The 18,451-nt window shown below is 36.5% G+C and overlaps 1 protein-coding gene across 1 annotated transcript; it reads right to left on the bottom strand.

Annotated features, from left to right (window-relative positions):
• Window positions 1–368: 368 nt before the first annotated feature.
• Window positions 369–16,945, bottom strand: dera (deoxyribose-phosphate aldolase (putative)). The gene is made up of 9 exons (XM_061959023.1): window positions 16,792–16,945; window positions 10,963–11,060; window positions 10,613–10,760; window positions 9,019–9,114; window positions 8,802–8,936; window positions 8,594–8,722; window positions 2,541–2,653; window positions 1,037–1,186; window positions 369–956 (listed from the first exon to the last, which is right to left on the bottom strand). The coding sequence occupies exons 1-9, from the start codon at window positions 16,820–16,822 to the stop codon at window positions 900–902; spliced, it is 957 nt and encodes a 318-aa protein (XP_061815007.1). The 5' UTR covers window positions 16,823–16,945; the 3' UTR covers window positions 369–899.
• Window positions 16,946–18,451: the final 1,506 nt, after the last annotated feature.

The following is an 18,451-nucleotide window of genomic DNA, read 5'->3' on the forward strand; positions in this document are numbered from 1 at the left end:
GCTTCCGTTTGTCCAGAAATACGCTTAGGAATGCGATTCAAGCTAGTTTTATTCTTTCCACCTCAATTGTAGCAGTTGACAATGGCACACGTCATCTGCATTATGAATATTATTGGATAAATTATCGGAGACAATTAGCGTTTCACTAACTTTCTCCCTTCAATATGGATATGAGCAATGCATTGTGGGGAAAAAATTGAAAACCCTCTCTACACTATAGCCATCTAATGTTTTGGAATTGCAACTGCACGCAAAGTTTACTATATAATACCTGCAAATGAGACTCAGAAATGTAATAAGAAAACAATATTTAACAACTGGACAGCACCGTTATCATAAACAGCTCATTGTTAAATAAAACATGAGAGTTTATTATCCAACAGTTAGCATTTATTACCACATGGACATACAAAAGTACTGAAAATGTATACTGTTGAGTACTGGTATTGATGCCCCAGGTAACGGCACATGTTGACATAAACAGATTATTATTAAAAAAAAAAGATTACTTAGGGTTTCAAAATTTTACAAGGACAAAATCAGTCGACTGTATGTTGACGTCAACTTAAGCAGGCACTTTATAAAGAAGGACAACGCACCAAAAGAAGTTTGGCAAAAAAAGACATTGACATGCACTAAAAATGTGCATTTTAGTTTGACTTTATATTAGCTTCAATAAACAGTCGTGGACTTCTCTTGATGCTTGAATGTTGTGTTTGAGATACAAGTGCTGCTTATTATTATTAGCTCCGTCAGCTTTAAAGGATAAAATGTTGCGTTTTTTTCAGTCACAGACACTTGATTCAATGTTCAATGTGTAGAACAACTTAACAAGTGAGCTGCTAGAATGTATGGTGAATTTGAGGTCCTTACTGGTCTTTAGGAGCATCTCAGGAACTTCAGGCCATTGGAAGCTCATGGTAGGCTGCATACTGTCCAGTCACATGATGATAAATCTGGCCAAACAACACATTCATGATTATTATTGTCAAAACGTGAAACATTGTTTCAAATTTTGTATGGGCTGCGTTTCCACCTGTCTCTCAATGTCAGCCAATAGACTGCTGGCTCCCAAGCGAAAGAGGTGAGGAGAGAGCCAATCATTGCCCAGCTCCTCCTTGATTAGCATGAGCCACACCAAAGACTCCTTGGCTGTGCGGATGCCCCCCGCAGGCTTGAAACCCACCTGAAAGGACACACACACACACACACACACACACACACACACACACACACACACACACACACACACAATGGATTTTTAACATTTACACAGTTATGGGACTTCTATCCAGTCCATCTTGTTCATTTTATCATTGTATTTACCCGACTATAAGCCGCAACTTTTTTCCAAAGCTTTGAACCTTGCGGCTTAAAAAATACTTTTCATATAACACCGACAGAGACACTGAAAAGGTGTGTTATTGTTTGTGCTGTGGCGACATATTTCAGACGAGTTCGCTCACTGCAGGTGCTGCGGGTTTAAAATGTATTCCTGTTTCGTGCTTTGAACCCAAGTAAAACCGTCTATAGCATGGGTGTCAAACTCTGGCCCGCGGGCCAAATTTGGCCTGCCGTGTAATTTCACTTGGCCCTTGAGGCAATATCAAATTAACACTAGAGCTGGCCCGCCAGCCAGCCAGCCAGCCAGCCAAACGAGTGCTGGCCCAGTCACATAACATGTGCAGCTTCTGCATCAACAGCGATACAGGTTACACTGAGGGTAGCCGAATAAAAAACTTTAACACTGTTAGAAATATAAGCCACACTGTGAATCCGCACCAAACCAGAACCAGAACCCTTTACAGCACTAACTCTTCCGGGACGCTACAAGGTGTGTGTGTGTGTGTGTGTGTGTGTGTGTGTGTGTGTGTGTGTGTGTGTGTGTGTGTGTGTGTGTGTGTGTGTGTGTGTTTGGTGGTAGCGGGGGGTGTATTTTGTAGCGTCCCGGAAGAGTTAGATTCTGGGTATTTGTTCTGTTGTGTTTATGTTGTGTTACGGTGCGGGTGTTCTCCCGTAATGTGTTTGTCATTCTTGTTTGTCTGTGGGAGTGTTTTCATGCATATTTGTGAGTGTCATCATAATGAAATCAAGCTAGCGTCATTAGCAAATATGCTAACATGTTTACAAGTGTCTCTGTTAGCATTATTAACTTACCATTGGCATTCTTTTTGTATTGTTTTAGTTTCGTAAATTGACCAAAACATCACTGTGGAGTTATTGAGTCTAGTTAGCTGATTAGTGAGCTGGCCTCCGCAGCTAGTGGGTTCATGACGATGACTTCTATTTTCTTTGATCAGCTGTTTTACTACCATGTGACAGGCACCGTTTGGAAACAATAAAGGTATGTAAATAAACATTTACAAAATCTTTCGAAAAGGTATATATATCTGTGTCTTATAGTCCGATACGGCTAATATATGTAAAAATATTTATTTCCTCTCAAATTTGGGGGGTGCAGCTTAAATACCGTGTGCTCTATAGCCCAGAAAATATGGTATATATTATTTGCATTCAAAACATTCAGAGAATTACAGTACCTTCTGGCCTGTGCACAGGAAGTAGTCGCGTATGGCCCTCACCATCACTATGGCGACAGGGTAGGTGGCATTGACAGATTCTTTTCCTGTAGACGTCTTGATGAAGTCGGAGCCTGGAAGGATGGACGTTAAGAAGATGGTTAAAAGTTTATATATACTTACGAAAGTTGTACAATGTCTAGTAACTTGACAAGGTCAAGCCCTATTAACTTTTGTTAGCGATGCTGACTGACTACAGTTGATGTTTCCACTTAAAAATTAAATCATCAGAACAGAAAATCTAAGGAACAATCAATATTTGATTACTTAATAAAACTATTGTAGTACATTCATTTTTACACAACACGATTTAGAAGTTTGTTCTACTTTTTAAAAGACATGTTACATGTTAAAATTGTACCTTTTACAATTGAACCATGGTACCTGAGAATCGATACCGGTACTCAACTATTTGTTACTTTTGTGTGTGTTAATAAATGTTAATTGTTTAACAGTAAAATGTAAAATCTAAAAATGAGTTGATTATGATAACTGTGCTGTCCAGTTTGTATATCTTGTTTTCTTACTACATTTCTGAGTCTCATTTGGAAGTATCTTATAGGAGAATTTGCATTCAATTGCAAGTCCAAGACTTTAAAGGCCAGTTACGTGTAGACAACGATTGCCTAGTCAAGGAGTAGTCTTTGCCATTAAGTGGAATCTAGTCTTTTGCTGTGCCCTAAATGTGTTTATACTGTAAGAATTGTACTTATTACACACTTGCTGTTTGATTGTAACGTGCATCTTAGCTGTAGTTTTCATTACCAAATTTGGAGATGTTGAAATCGCCATGTAAAGTTTCTAATAATAATCAGAAGCATGTGTATGTCAAAGCCAATATAATTTAAAATCAAGCTAGCACATTTTGGAAAAACTGAGCCTTACTTCATGTTTGAGCGTCTTCTTCTTCTTGTTTTGTTGACATGAAAAATTGTAAGATTACTTAGAGGCAGTTTGGTTGAGTTCTGCTTGAGTGATTGTTTCCTTGCCAAATGTTTGAGCCGGTGTTTAGTTTGCAATCAAACATGACGTCACGAGCAAAAAAAGGTATCGAGATATTGCGTCTATAAAAAGTACCAAATTGTGTACCGATCCCTATTTTGACGTCGACTTAAGCGGACATTTTTTAGTAATAAGAAGACCGCAGTGGACAAGAACTTGATGACTTGGTCGATATCAATGGGTTACACCATATAACCAAAATATTAATGGGGTTTATGTGTTTAGAAATCTCAAATAAATAAATGTAAACTCGTGCACCTAATTCTTGTTTTTATTCTTGTGGCTTTTCAACATGATGTTGTAAAGCCACTCCGCCCTACAAAATGAGCATTTCCACTAAATCATGTAGCGCCCAAAATATCTACGGAGTTTTAAAGCAACTGTAAAGGTATTCCACTCATCTGTGCACAGTCCTATTCCAATCTATTCCTGATTGGGTGCTCTACTTAAAAACAGACTATAAGAAGGTGGACTGGACTCTTAGGCCCGCTTAGACAAGAACAGATGTTGCTGCTGATGGCTAACAAGAGGACAGCTGTACGCTCATCAATAAAATCCTTCATTTTTCCTTTGCAGCCAATTATCAGATTTCCTGATAAAAATAGAAGATGAAAGTAGGCTCTTTTAATAGATTACCCACAAACTCCTTAAATCAGCCCCCTGCCTGCCTGGTGTATAATGACCGTTCATTACGGAACAGAACAAGATGAACATTTTCCAGTTCATTAAAGACATGTGCTAGGAATTTTTTTCCCCAGTTGGGTCTTTTTTTGAGCCTCAAACTGCCGTAATCCTTAAGATTCGTTATGGGGTGTCTTAATTATTAGATAATGGATAACGGTTATTAAATACGGGTGGAGGTAATGAAGCTCAATCCATTTGTGTGGGCAGGGGTTGGGAGGGGGGAATAGTTTGCGTCAGAGATTAATAGATGAAATTATCATTCAATTTCAGAAATCTCATCCGCAATTCATAGGAACAAGAGGAGATTAAAAAGTGAGAGCGGTGACAAAAGCAATGCATTTTAATAATGATCTCTATCAGAGCCCCTGACAATTTGGTTCTGTAATCAGCTTATTATGTGATGGCCTGTTAAGCATTGCATGCCTGTGTATGTGTGTGAGTGTGTGTGTGTACTAGCATATTCAAATAAAATGTGTGTGTTTAATTAAGATAATTTGAGGAAAAAAAGCCTTGGAAGGATGACATACTGTGTGAAAAACATTACAATAGAATTTACTACAAACTACGAGAGTAGATTTATGAAGTAGTGTAATAAGGTACAGCAATGACCCTGGAGAGTGAACTTGCACAGTATCTCCTTCCAGCTGCTTCTCTGTCAAAAATCACCTTTAGCAGCTTTTTCAATTGTTCATGGATAAATGTCCGCCTTTTAGATATTATTTTAACGTCCTTTACTGGCGTTACATTGACGCATTCTGCTTCAGTATGGTGTAGACTTTTGATCATTTCTGTCTTTATTCAATCAATATTATTTTTCTTTGCAGAGCTCTCCTTCACACTAACTTTTTCACTTCAATGGTTGGTAAAACAAAGTTATGCAATCTGTAGCTATGAGCAATTGCTTTATTCTCCATCCATCCATCCATTTTCTACCGCTTATTCCCTTTGGGGTCACGACGGGCGCTGGAGCCTATCTCAGCTGCACTCGGGCGGAAGGCGGGGTACACCCTGGACAAGTCGCCACCTCATCGCAGGGCCAACACAGATAGACAGACAACATTCACACTCACATTCACATTCTCCAAATGAAATGAATTAAGCTTCTTTGATGAACAAAATGTTTCTGCATCTTTCAATTTTTTTATTCGTGGCCCCTCCATAAAAAGTTTGGACACCCCTGACTAGGGATGTAACAATTACAAGATAAAATTCTCGACTATTCTTATTATCGTTTCAAATTGTAATTATCGTAAAACCGTGATTGATCACCCCACTTTGAAAAAGTCACAGTGATACAGTACTTCATGGAGACGCAGCTAGTGCGCTAATAGTTAGCTATCTTAAATGCTAAGAATACAAGACACATTAACACCTTTCCCTATTACAAACATCACATGTTATGCCTTTATCATTAGGAAACACTCTAAAATTTTACACATTAAAACGGAAGAAGATGAATATATGTAAACACTAAAATAACAATACAGTCGTCCCGTCTACGGGGCGCTTTGAAGTTTGCAGCTTCACTCGATCGCGGATTTTTGGGTGAGGTTTTTTTAAGCATATTCTACGTATTTTTGTCCTAAATCAAGCACTTTTAAGAATAAACATGGCTAGGTGAACTAAAACATCAATACTAGAGTAGTATTGGTCACTAGATGAGACCAAACCATTTGATTTAAAGATTTGTTTAAAAGAAAGACCCAAAGTTTTTGAAGGGTGTAAAAACATTGATTATTTTTTTTATTTTTTTTACTTTTTGCTAAATAAACTCAACTCAACTCAATACATATCTCAATAAAACTTCAGTCCAAAACAAAAATATGAAAAATGTAAAGTTTTTAATGTTTTTTTTATTTTGACGACTGTTTGATCGGATAATATCACAGGTTCAAATTACTAAAATAACTCATGTTATGCAAATGTATACTAGTCGTCCCTTGCTAACCTGACTCTCGCCAGATCCTTGTAGTTCGCTGAGCTCCGCACAAGGATCTGGGAGTTCTCAATTGGAGATGTATTTCAGAAGGCAGAGCCTTGTAAAAAAAATCAAAACCACTTGTTCGTTATCTTGAATGACATGCTACTTCAACCACTCACATCGAAATCAACCCTTGAGGCTGATGAGAGCGGCGCTGGGAAATCCTAACCCAGTCGGAAGAAGAGCCAAAACATCCTTGTCACCAATAAATGCCTTCAAAACCGTTCTCTGTTCATCTTTTAAAGAATTAATATTTGCTATATTCGACAAAACAGTTGCAATAGCAGAATCAATGTCAGCACACGACGCAGCAAGGGCTACGTGCCGCCATTGTTGTTTGAATCAAACAGTCGCTTCGGCGCTACGTCACATCTATGAAATCCCGCCCGGCGATCCTGATTGGTTCATTATTTTTTGCTATCTGGAAGGAGTTTGCAATGCCTTCGAACCCAGACCTTTGTGTGGAGCTCAGCTAACTACAAGGGTCTGGCGAGAGTCAGGTTAGACCCTTGCCACATCACGCTTCAAATGTTGCAGCTTCACTACATCACATTTTTAATACATATTCTACATTTTTGCCATAAATTAAGCATTTTCAATGGCTAAATAAACTGAAAATATCAATACTCCACGAGTACTGGTCTCTAGATGAGACCAAACCAACCAGAGCACGCTGTTCAGTATCGTGGCCACTGATTGGCTTAGCCTCAGAAGCATTGCTATAGTCACATTGCGTGAATGTGACTGAGGCGTGTTATTTCATGCCGAAAGTGCTCTCATAATGTTAAAAACTATATTTAGAAGGTTTTTTTAATGCTGTAGCTATAAAAATATAGGACAGTGGCATATGACGTCACGTCCGTTTTTCTTCTTTGCGGCTTCATTCATACAATGGTCAAGCAGCTTGACCGTAGCAATAAAACAAGTGAGAGGGAGTGTAGAGTTTGATTAGAAAATGCCGTATTGCTGTTCTGTTCTTGTTCAAATAAAGAAATAAGAAAGCTTTCATAGAGTCCTGAAATAAATCGTTTATAAAAAGGTAATAAAGTCAGGAAAAAAACAATGTGCGTCGAAGAAAATGGCTCTCAAAAATATCACTTTTATCATCTTATGGAATACAATCGAACTATGTTTGTGTCTGCAGGGATCAATTTGTAAAAAGTTTGTTCGAACATTTGATTTGTTTGAGAAACTTTCTGTAATGCAATCGAGTTATATTAGTAGTGTTTGTGAGCAGAACTAAACATAAAGAAATGACAATAGATCGCTTTAGTTTTTTGTTCTTTTGTGGTTGCCATGCCTAAATATAACTACAAAGACCTCGTTGCGCAAATAAACTAAAATCATGTTAAGTCCTAGTAATAAATATTGTTATTGTTGTTCCAATTCACCGTATTTTTGTTGTTGATTTTCATACCAGAAACTAAAAGCTTAGTTGTTGTGCTAGAAAGCCAAGTGCTTTCAGACGGATGACAACATTATAGCATCTTCGGTGATATTTGTTAGCATCAAGAAAATATCCTTAATAGTAATAATAAACTATACTAATAAATCTCTAATAGGTTCAACAGCATATACTGAATCTTGATATTGTTTGCAAACATTGCTGAACAACAAAGACATTGACAGCTAAATAATAAGACAAAATAATGAACTTTACAGCATAAAACAACTGCAGACATGAATTGTAAACAAGACTAATATTTGTAGCAGCAGCATCCTTTTCCTTTTTTTGCGTCACAATCAGAGCAGCACGGCACTCGTTATGTCAATCCAATACGTTACGTACCGTTGCACGAATAAGTTCAACTTTGTCTTTCACGGATTAATGCTTCATTTGTGGACCCCTCAGATGGAAAGACATGATGTGTCTTCAATCTTTTCTTCTCCAAATACCATAGGTGTTAAATGAAGTGAGGTGGCAGTAACCTATTGCTGATGATACTGTAAATGGTTTTAAATCTTTTAAAAATATATTTTTCTGAAGAGTGTAAAAATCCACTCCATCCCATTTTAAATATTTTTTCGCTTTTATATTTACCTTTCAAAATAGGCCTAAATCTTCACAGATTTAGGTAAATAAACAGTAGCTTAATGGAGCTATAAACCATCGCCTAAGACCCAGAAGTGCCCAGATGTTAACAACGATAAACACATTTTTACTGTAATATGGTTTTTAAGAAGCTAAAACAACATTTAATGTTTCTTCTGCCAAGGAAAGTATATTGTCTGTTTTGTTTAATTATATTTATATTTAAAATATTTGAATATGTGTGTAAGTACTTTTTGAGCACATTTGAATACATGCAAGTAAATCAAAGCAGAATGTTGTTTTGGTGCAACTGACCGGCCATCATGGAGACCAGACTGGCCTTGTAGACGTTGGTGAAGGTGCCCAGCTCTCCGATCGCCAAAATGGTCTTCATGTGGGCGTCGCCACAAGCCTCTCTAAACTGACAGATCTCGTCGTACATGGCTGTGATTAAGTATAAATATTCCATCTTGTGACAAAAAAATCGATTGTGATGTTCTGGCAGTGTGAGGTTGCTCCCTACCTTCCCACTGTCCCGTGAGGGCGAGAGTCCTGTTGATGACGATGTCGATCTCAGTTGCACCGTCTGCAACGGCCATGCGGACTTCTTGCAAGCGGGTCTCCAGCGGTGTCTGACCGGCTGGGAAACCAGTGGCCACTAGAAGGGACAATGTAATTATATTGGTATTATAAGAATTTCATTTGAATAAAGAGTAATATATCAGTATTTGTTTTTTTACCTGATGCAACGGGCAGATTGGAATTTGCAGCTTTTAGAGCTTTAACAGCATCTGCAACACGTGACGGATACACGCACACTGCAGCGGTTGTCAAACCTACAAGACAACACAAATACTGTAATACAGTACAGTGAACCACGCGCTCAATGATCTAAAGTGGTCTGTGCTGCCCCTTGTAGGATGTAAACCAAACTGGTCAAGGTATAAAAATAAAGGGTGGCCCTAAAATCTGGATATATACTATACGTACATTGTACAAAAATAAAAACTTTTTTTTTTTTTAAAGAAAAAAAAAAAGATTATTTTGCAACACATTTAAGAATAATTTTTCTTTTTAAAATGTAAAAAAACAATACAAATATGTAATTGGAATTGGGACGGCGTGGCGCAGTGGGAGAGTGGCCGTGCGCAACCCGAAGGTCCCTGGTTCAATCCCCACCTAGTACCAACCTCGTCATGTCCGTTGTGTCCTGAGCAAGACACTTCACCCTTGCTCCTGATGGCTGCTGGTTAGCGCCTTGCATGGCAGCTCCCTCCATCAGTGTGTGAATGTGTGTGTGAATGGGTAAATGTGGAAGTAGTGTCAAAGCGCTTTGAGTACCTTGAAGGTAGAAAAGCGCTATACAAGTACAACCCATTTATAATTATTTATTTAATTGTGTAGGCATAGGAATATAATACATACACATTATATGAGGCAGTACATTTTAATGAATCATCAATTAAATTATGAAAAATAAAAAAGACATTAAATAATAAATTATTTTAAAAAACTATTTCATTATATTTCAAAATTAAATATAACATTATATATAATGGCTGATCATGCACATACAGCACATTAAAACATACATTAAATAATTATTTTTAAAATAACTTTATTATTTAAAAAACAAAAAATACTGTGGATAATAAAAATTATATTGTGGAAAAATAATGCACACAGATAAAAACAAAACTCTACTTTCAATGAATAATTATGTTATGTTCTATTTATTCAGTAATAAACAATGAATCAAATATTCTATTGTTTGACATTGTTAAAGCCTTTATGTAGTAAAAACAATAACTGAAGAATACAGTAATAATATAAATACAGACATTACATTTAAAAAAACTAAATACAAATATATTAAACGTTGTAAACATTTGATTATTTTTCTAATTGTATAAGACAGTAAATTCCCTCTATACTCAATAGCAAAACACTGTGAATAATGGAAAATGCCTGATTTTGATATTTGGCACACTATTGTGAAACACATTTTGAATTTAGTTTCACATACTACAATACCATTACAAGCAAATAGTATACAGTATTGTTCTTACAAACATGTGCAGTTAGTTATCAAGTCTTGACATCCTGTTCAAAAAGGTTTAGTGACTTAGGTTAGGAACTTTAAAAATTTACAAACTTGGGTATCATAAGTATATCGTATACACAAAATGTAACAAAGAAAAAAATATGGGGATCTACTGTTTATGCTTTTTTGCATCCAGACTTAAGGACATTTTATTTTATTGATAGCTAACGCTCTAAAATAACAAATATTCCAATTCGGTGCAACTCAGCGTGATGACATTAGGCACAGACCTTTATCATGCATATCCATCTTCTTGAGCAAGTCATACTGGACTGGCTGAGTGGCTTTCATGCACAGTCGATGGACGTTGGATGGTGTATCATCTCCCGCCAGTGTAGTCAGATCGATACAAGTGACAGCCTTCAGTAGCCAGGCAGCCTGTGGATGACAATATGTAACAATTGATTATATATCATATATTATTTCATCTTAATCAATAATAAACCAAACAAACTTGCGCTTAAAGAATAATTATTATAAGTAAAACAGTGCCTAAACAGATATTAAAGGTTTCATACTAGATAATAAAAGCAAAATCCAATGCTCAATACCCAGATGAATACTACAACGGTTGTTGTACCTGCCACTGTTTTTTGGGGGTCTTCTGTCCTTGGATGTGCTGTGCTCTCCTTAGCACAGCTTGTGTGTTCACTCTCACTTTGGAGATCCACTTCAGGTCTGTTGCCCACATGTAATAAGGAAAAGAAAAACAGTTATTATGTAGAAAAAATAAATGCCTGTATGTCATTTTTACTGCAGATTTTGGACAGCACACTTTTTTTAACTTCAAGTTACTGTTTGTGCAGGAAACAAATAATATATGTGACAATCAAGATTGTTGTCAATCATTGATGCATTTCAGAGCTTAATAGTAGCATTAAGCTGATACTGACTAAATCAAACTTTTTTCACTGAGGGCCGCACACTGAAAAATTAAAGCATGCGGAGGCCATTTTGATATTTTTCCTTTTCAAAACCAATACAATTTATATTGTAACCTTTAGGACTCCCTTCAATTATGGTGAATGTTAAAGGTCCCGCGGACCAAAACGGGTCCCAGTCATGTGTTAAACATAAGTCAGTGTTTCCCACACATTCATTTATTTGTGGCGGCCCGCCACGAAAGAATTACGTCCGCCACAAATGGATTTTTCGGCTTTTGACTCGGTCGACCGCTCATAAAAGCAATGGGACTGTCTGTGAATGTTGCTTGTAGTTACACCTCAGGTGCAGTAGGTGGCGGTAGCCTACTATGCACTATGCAATAGCACTTAATTCACCTGGTGGGCCAGAAGAAGAAGAAGAAGAAGAAGAAGAAGAAGAGGGACGGACGGTTGTTGGACGGAATCAAAATACTCGCCGGCTACTTTTCATAATGATGGCGCTTCCTACGTTTCTACCTCAAACGTCCAAAAGCTGCTGAAAGCCTTGATCCAGGATGCCTTGGGGAAAAAAACTTAAATGGTGCCTTTTGGCGACAGTTAGCAGCTTGGTGGCTCATAGCCGGCGAGCTAACGCTTGCTAGCGTGGTAGCATTGCTTCATTTTTACAGGTGTTATAGGTAGATAGTAGTGATGGGTCCGGCAACACCGATGCATCGGCGCATGCGTCGAGCTCAAAGAGCGAAACCCTGTGTCGGTGCGCGTACCGCTTTTAGAAAGTCACGTGACCGATCATGAGCTGTTTTGGTCACGTGACCGATACGCGAACTGTGTCGCACTGACGCCTCCTCTGTGCCCTGTGAGCGGCTCTTTTCTACAGCCGGAGAAATAATAACTAAGAAGAGAAAGCGTCTAAAATTGAATACGTTGGAAAAACTGTTTTTTTTTAAATAAAAATGTGTAAAAATAAATAAATAATAATTTCCAGGTCCACAAGCATCCTCATTCACAACACGTTCTCTTAGATTTCCATGTTATGATACATGTTCACATTATTTATTGACTGTATCTAAAAAAGACAAAAAATATATTTTTATTTAAATGAAGTTATGAAATAATCCTAAATGAAATACAATGACTTGGTTTATATTATTGTATATACTAGGTCAGTGGTTCTCAACCTTTTTTCAGCAATGTACCCCCTGTGATTTTTTTTTAAATTCAAGTACCCCCTAATCAGAGCAAAGCATTTTTGGTTGAAAAAAAAGAGATAAAGAAGTAAAATACAGCACTATGTCATCAGTTTCTGATTTATTAAATTGTATAACAGTGCAAAATATTGCTCATTTGTAGTGGTCTTTCTTGAACTATTTGGAAAAAAAAGATATAAAAATAACTAAAAACTTGTTGAAAAATAAACAAGTGATTCAATTATAAATAAAGATTTCTACACCTAGAAGTAATAATCAACTTAAAGTGCCCTCTTTGGGGATTGTATTAGAGGTCCATCTGGATTCATGAACTTAATTCTAAACATTTCTTCACAAAAAAAATAAATCTTTAACATCAATATTTATGGAACATGTCCACAAAAAATCTAGCTGTCAACACTGAATATTGCATAGTTACATTTCTTTTCACAGTTCTTTTTGACAGACATTTTAGTGACAAACCTGAGCTTGTGCTTCACTGAGTTTATGAACATATATTCATATTTTGTTGAAGTATTATTCAATAAATATATAAAAGGATTTTTGAATTTTTGCTATTTTTAGAATATTTTTTTAAAATCTCACATAGCCCTTGGCATACCTTCAAGTACCCCCAGGGGTTCGCGTACCCCCATTTGAGAACCACTGTACTAGGTCATAAAATCAGTGTCAGTTGAGTCGGTCCATAGGTTGCCTGTAGGGATTTTTAATGTCCAGCAGATGTCATTATTTAGTGACACAGTATCGACACAGTATCAATACAGTTTTGCAATGTGTCAAAACGCTTCATGACGCCTCATCAACCCATCACTAGTAGATAGGTTATAGCTGCATCGCTCGCGGCTCGTCATATATTTAACGTTAATCCGTGATTTCACCGAGCGTTTCACTGACGGTGAGCAGCCTGACGCTGCTTCATGAACACCGCCGCTGTTTGACTCGTGGCCCGGGGCAGACGCTCGTAGTAACAGTCACGTGTTACAATACCGACGAGCTAATGTGTCCAGGTTATAACCATGTTGTCAATAAACACACATGGACTGAAGCTAAATTGTCCACTGCAGCATGTGAATGCAATGAAAAGAATAAAATCTGAGCCAACCAGCTGTTAAAATGTTGTCCAGGTTAATGTTTTGGCCATTAAAGACCATTCATTTCAAGATTTCAACTGTGATTGGGCTTTAAACAGGTGGCTGACCTGTTCAGATGAGTGTAACTGCTACTGGTCAAATAATGTGAAATAGCATTTAATTTTACATGTATGCAATGCCATTTAAATGCAATTATAGATAATAATAATAATAATAATAAATACTGTGTAGTGTTGTAAATAGTCAACGGGAAGGATTCTATTAAGATATAAGCCATGAGCACTACACAGCCAGAAAAAAACCTAGGCAGGACAAGTACAAATATTGGGGCAAGTAGATTTGAGAAGTCAGGCAAGTAGAAAAAAAACTTAACATTGAACCCTGCATGTGTTGAGCTGCTGCCGCTTAAGGTTAGACGGCACTGTACATAGAGCGCTTCTGCTCGTTAGTAATAAATTCTAATGTTGGATGTTCACTCCTTCACACAGATGAGTATAGAAAAATATTTTCAACGGCCGAAAAGGGCTGGACTTGGAAAGGAGGTAGGCCTACAGTTCGGACCACAGGTGCGACCTGTTCAGCAGCAGCAGCAGGAGGAGGAGGAGGAGGAGGTTGACTGACTGTGGCAGGACACCTCTGCCTCTGTTTCACTTCATGTTGCTGGTAAATAATATGGTTGTAGTAGTAGGCTAAAGTTAAATTATTTAGTATTCACTAATTAAAGGGGCAGAGCTTTAAGAGACATTTTAGCTTTTAATAAGCGGTAGAAAATGGATGGATGGATGGAAGATATATTTTTTGTAAGAACCACAATTAATAAATATATTTCAGTGAATCACTAATTGTTCAAATCTGTATATAAATATGTACATAAAATGTTGTAATTATATTCCAACTCCGCGTTCTTCTTGGTCATCGCCGCTGTCGCCGCAAACCCCCCGCCCGCCCGCCCGCCGACCGCACCACCACAAATAGATGCCTGTCCTGTGGGAAACACTGTAAGTCATACTTTAATGTATCCTTTTTGATTTTCAACGCTTATATATTTCTATGTCAACTTGAGATCTATCCATTGCCATAATGTTTATCTTTTTAAGTTTTATGCCCTTTTTTTCCAAAGAAACACCTGTTTTTTATGGCAAAACCACAAAATATGCAAAATGTTCCCTTTTTTTTTTTTTTCAAAATGGAATTCATCTTTTTTTTTTTAAATAAATATATAAAATGAAATAACTAAATGTCTCGGGGATCTGAAAGGCCCCCACTCTAAAAAAAAAAAAAAAAAAGTCATACATCAATATGTATCATTTTTACTTTCAATGCTTAAATGTCGATATCAACTTCAGATCAATCCATTGATTATATGTTGGGTTTTTTTTAGCAATGTTTTAAAGTTAAAAAAAATGCCTTTTCTTTGTAATAGTATTTTCAAAATGTGCGGGCCACACTTTGGGCCACACTATGTATTTTCTTTTTTCAACGCTATTCTTAAATATAAGGTGTATGTGTCTTCCAACTTGTTTTATTTGTCTGTTTTTTGTTTTTTTATAAAGAAGTTACTGGTCTTATAAAATATATGTGATGTTTATTTCTGGAATAAGTCATTTAAAAAGAATTGACTGGTTAACACTAGGGATGTCCGATAATATCGGCCTGCCGATATTATCGGCCGATAAATGCGTTAAAATGTAATATCGGAAATTATCGGTATCGTTTTTTTATTATCGGTATCGGGTTTTTTTTTGTTTTGTTTTTTTTGTTTGTTTTTTTAATTAAATCAACATAAAAACACAAGACACACTTACAATTAGTGCACCAACCCAAAGAACCTCCCTCCTCCATTCATTCACACTCATTCACACAAAAGGGTTGTTTCTTTCTGTTATTAATATTCTGGTTCCTACATTATTTATTAATATATATCAATACAGTCTGCTAGGGATACAGTCCGTAAGCACACATGATTGTGCATGCTGCTGGTCCACTAATAGTACTAACCTTTAGCGGTTAATTTTACTAATTTTCATTAATTACTAGTTTCTATGTAACTGTTTTTATATTGTTTTACTTTCTTTTTTATTCAAGAAAAGGTTTTTAATGTATTTATCTTATTGTATTAATTTTTTTTTTAAAGTACCTTATCTTCACCTGGGGATAAGTTGATTGGCAACACTAAATTGGCCCTAGTGTGTGGATGTGAGTGTGAATGTTGTCTGTCTATCTGTGTTGGCCCTGCGATGAGGTGGCGACTTGTCCAGGGTGTACCCCGCCTTCCGCCCGATTGTAGCTGAGATAGGCTCCAGCGCCCCCCGCGACCCCAAAGGGAATAAACGGTAGAAAATGGATGGATGGATGGATATCTTCACCATACCTGGTTGTCCAAATTAGGCATAATAATGTGTTAATTGCACGACTGCATATATTGGTTGATATCGGTATCGGTTGATTTCGGTATCGGTAATTAAAGAGTTGGACAATATCGGAATATCGGATATCGGCAAAAAGCCATTATCGGACATCCCTAGTTAACAACAATACTAACATGCATTATTTTACTGCACGTTTTGGGGATCACAACCTGAAAATGTGTGTTTCTGCCAAGCAAGACTTAATACCATTGGTAACGAGCAAATATTCATATAATGCATTTCATGGTAATTATTTCTTATTTGTTTATTTCTTATTTGATTAAGTTAAGCAAACATAGTAGGACGGGAGGTTAAAGGGACAAGTTTAGGCTTAACAAACATGTTTGCTTTGGAAGGTATTAAATAGTATTTATGTGAGTTATTGCTGCATTGCTGTCAGCTGAATACTACTGTTAGAAGTACAATTCTGGTCATGAGATTTTAAACATTTAAATATTTAACCAGAGTTCTCACTCTGGCAGTACTTGCAATATATAATGAAAAATAGCACCGTTATTATGGAATATATATAGAGCTATGTAAAATATGCTCCTGTATACCGAATATGAAAGTGTAATTCGTGGGTGTAAAAGGTCAACAACCTCTAAAACGTTACTTATTAAGCAGACAAAAGGTCAGATAGCAACCTTGACAAGTTACAATCTCACAATTTGACATTTGATAATACACAGGAGTGTGAAGTAATAGTATTGCATGTACAGTATTTTAGTCAAACTAAAAGTTGAGCCTAATGCAATAGGCTGCACGTGACATTATTTCACGCGGGTTTATTTTAGCCTGAGCATACTCACACTTACCGAGCGTGGTGCCTGGGTTTCTAGCAGACATGACAAAACGGAGAAAAATGTGTTGTAAGTAAAAAAATAATAATAATTATTGCTTTAAAGCAGCACCCAACGTTCACCAGCCGGATTTGTCACCACTTCCTGGGTACGGCGTATACAGGAAGTGGTGACCCTTCACAGTAAAGTGTAGCAGGTCGGATGTTCATTAGATTTCCTGTTCACTCGGCTTCGACTTCCGGTTGCCGAATAAAACAAATTAAAATAATTGAACAGTTGGGTGTGTATTTTTGCGATATGAATTATTTATGTATGTACGTATTTATCTAAATTAAGAGGAGAAAACTATAATTTACGGGGATATTGATTTTTGAAATAGGTAAAGTAAGAACGAATATAAAATACAAATGTATTTCAGTTTTAGGAGTTAAATGGTGGAACAAGCTCAGTGATGACTGAAGAAATGTAGTTCTTTGTTAAGGTTTAAGAAAACCTTGAAAGGTGAAATAATTGAAAATTATAAAATATAGTAACAATTACTTTCATCCCATTGATTTTTTTTTAACGTTGATGTTCCAGGCAATCTAATTTTCAGTGAATGTATAGCAGGGGTCCCCAAACTTTTTGACTCGGGGGCCGCATTGGGTTAACAAAATTTGGCCGGGGGCCGGGCTGTATATATATATATATATATATATATATATATATATATATATATATGTATATATATATATATATATATATATATATATATATATATATATATATATATATATATATATATATATATATATATATATATATATATATATGCATTGTCTTTATAATCCGTTTTGTCATTTAACATCAATTAATATTGATGTTCATCAACATTTAACTTTGTCACGTTATCGATGGGAAAATTCGTTTTTATACAGCATGATTGGCCTGAGCGGCTAGGAAACACCGAGAGTAACAAGCGGTAGGAAATGGATTAGAAAGGAAAGATAAAATAAAAAATAAAAAATAAAATAAAAAAATCTAAAAAAAAAAATAAAACATTTTTTTACTTGGAACTTCCCGTGGGCTGGATTTTGGATGCTGGGGGGCCGGATCCGGTTCGCGGGCAGTAATTTGGGGACCCCTGATGTACAGGATAGGCAAATATAAGCTTTGGCTTCAGCCTATTCCTTTTTCGGTCATTCTTTTTCTTTTCTTTTCTTTTTGTGTGTAAATGTGTATGATTGTTAAATATGTCTAATCTGTACTGTTAATCTGGTCACACAAAATTGTTGATGGTTGATTATATGACCGAAATAAACTTATTTCATTCATTCATTCAATTATCGCGGATTCAGTCAACTTTAATTTAAAACAATCAACATCAACAGAGAAGTCTGACCAACTGGACTCCGAGACTGACTCCACACAGACACCAAAGCAACACCTGTGTCCTTACAATCTATGGTGACTCAGGATGTTTTATATTCGAATACTACCCCACGTCTGAGAAACCTTAATATTGAACATGTTCATTTCTGTGATGAAAAATGTTCCAACAAATATATTAGGGCAGTTTTAGTGAAATAATATTTTCCGGGCACAGTTCATAGACAATATATCCTGAAGGAGTTTACAAAAGTTGAGCTAAGGAAAATAAGGACAATATATATTACATACCCAATTTTTCCCAAAA

The sequence above is a fragment of the Nerophis lumbriciformis genome, linkage group LG05 (genome assembly GCF_033978685.3).
Source record: "Nerophis lumbriciformis linkage group LG05, RoL_Nlum_v2.1, whole genome shotgun sequence".
Classification (NCBI taxonomy): domain Eukaryota; kingdom Metazoa; phylum Chordata; class Actinopteri; order Syngnathiformes; family Syngnathidae; genus Nerophis; species Nerophis lumbriciformis.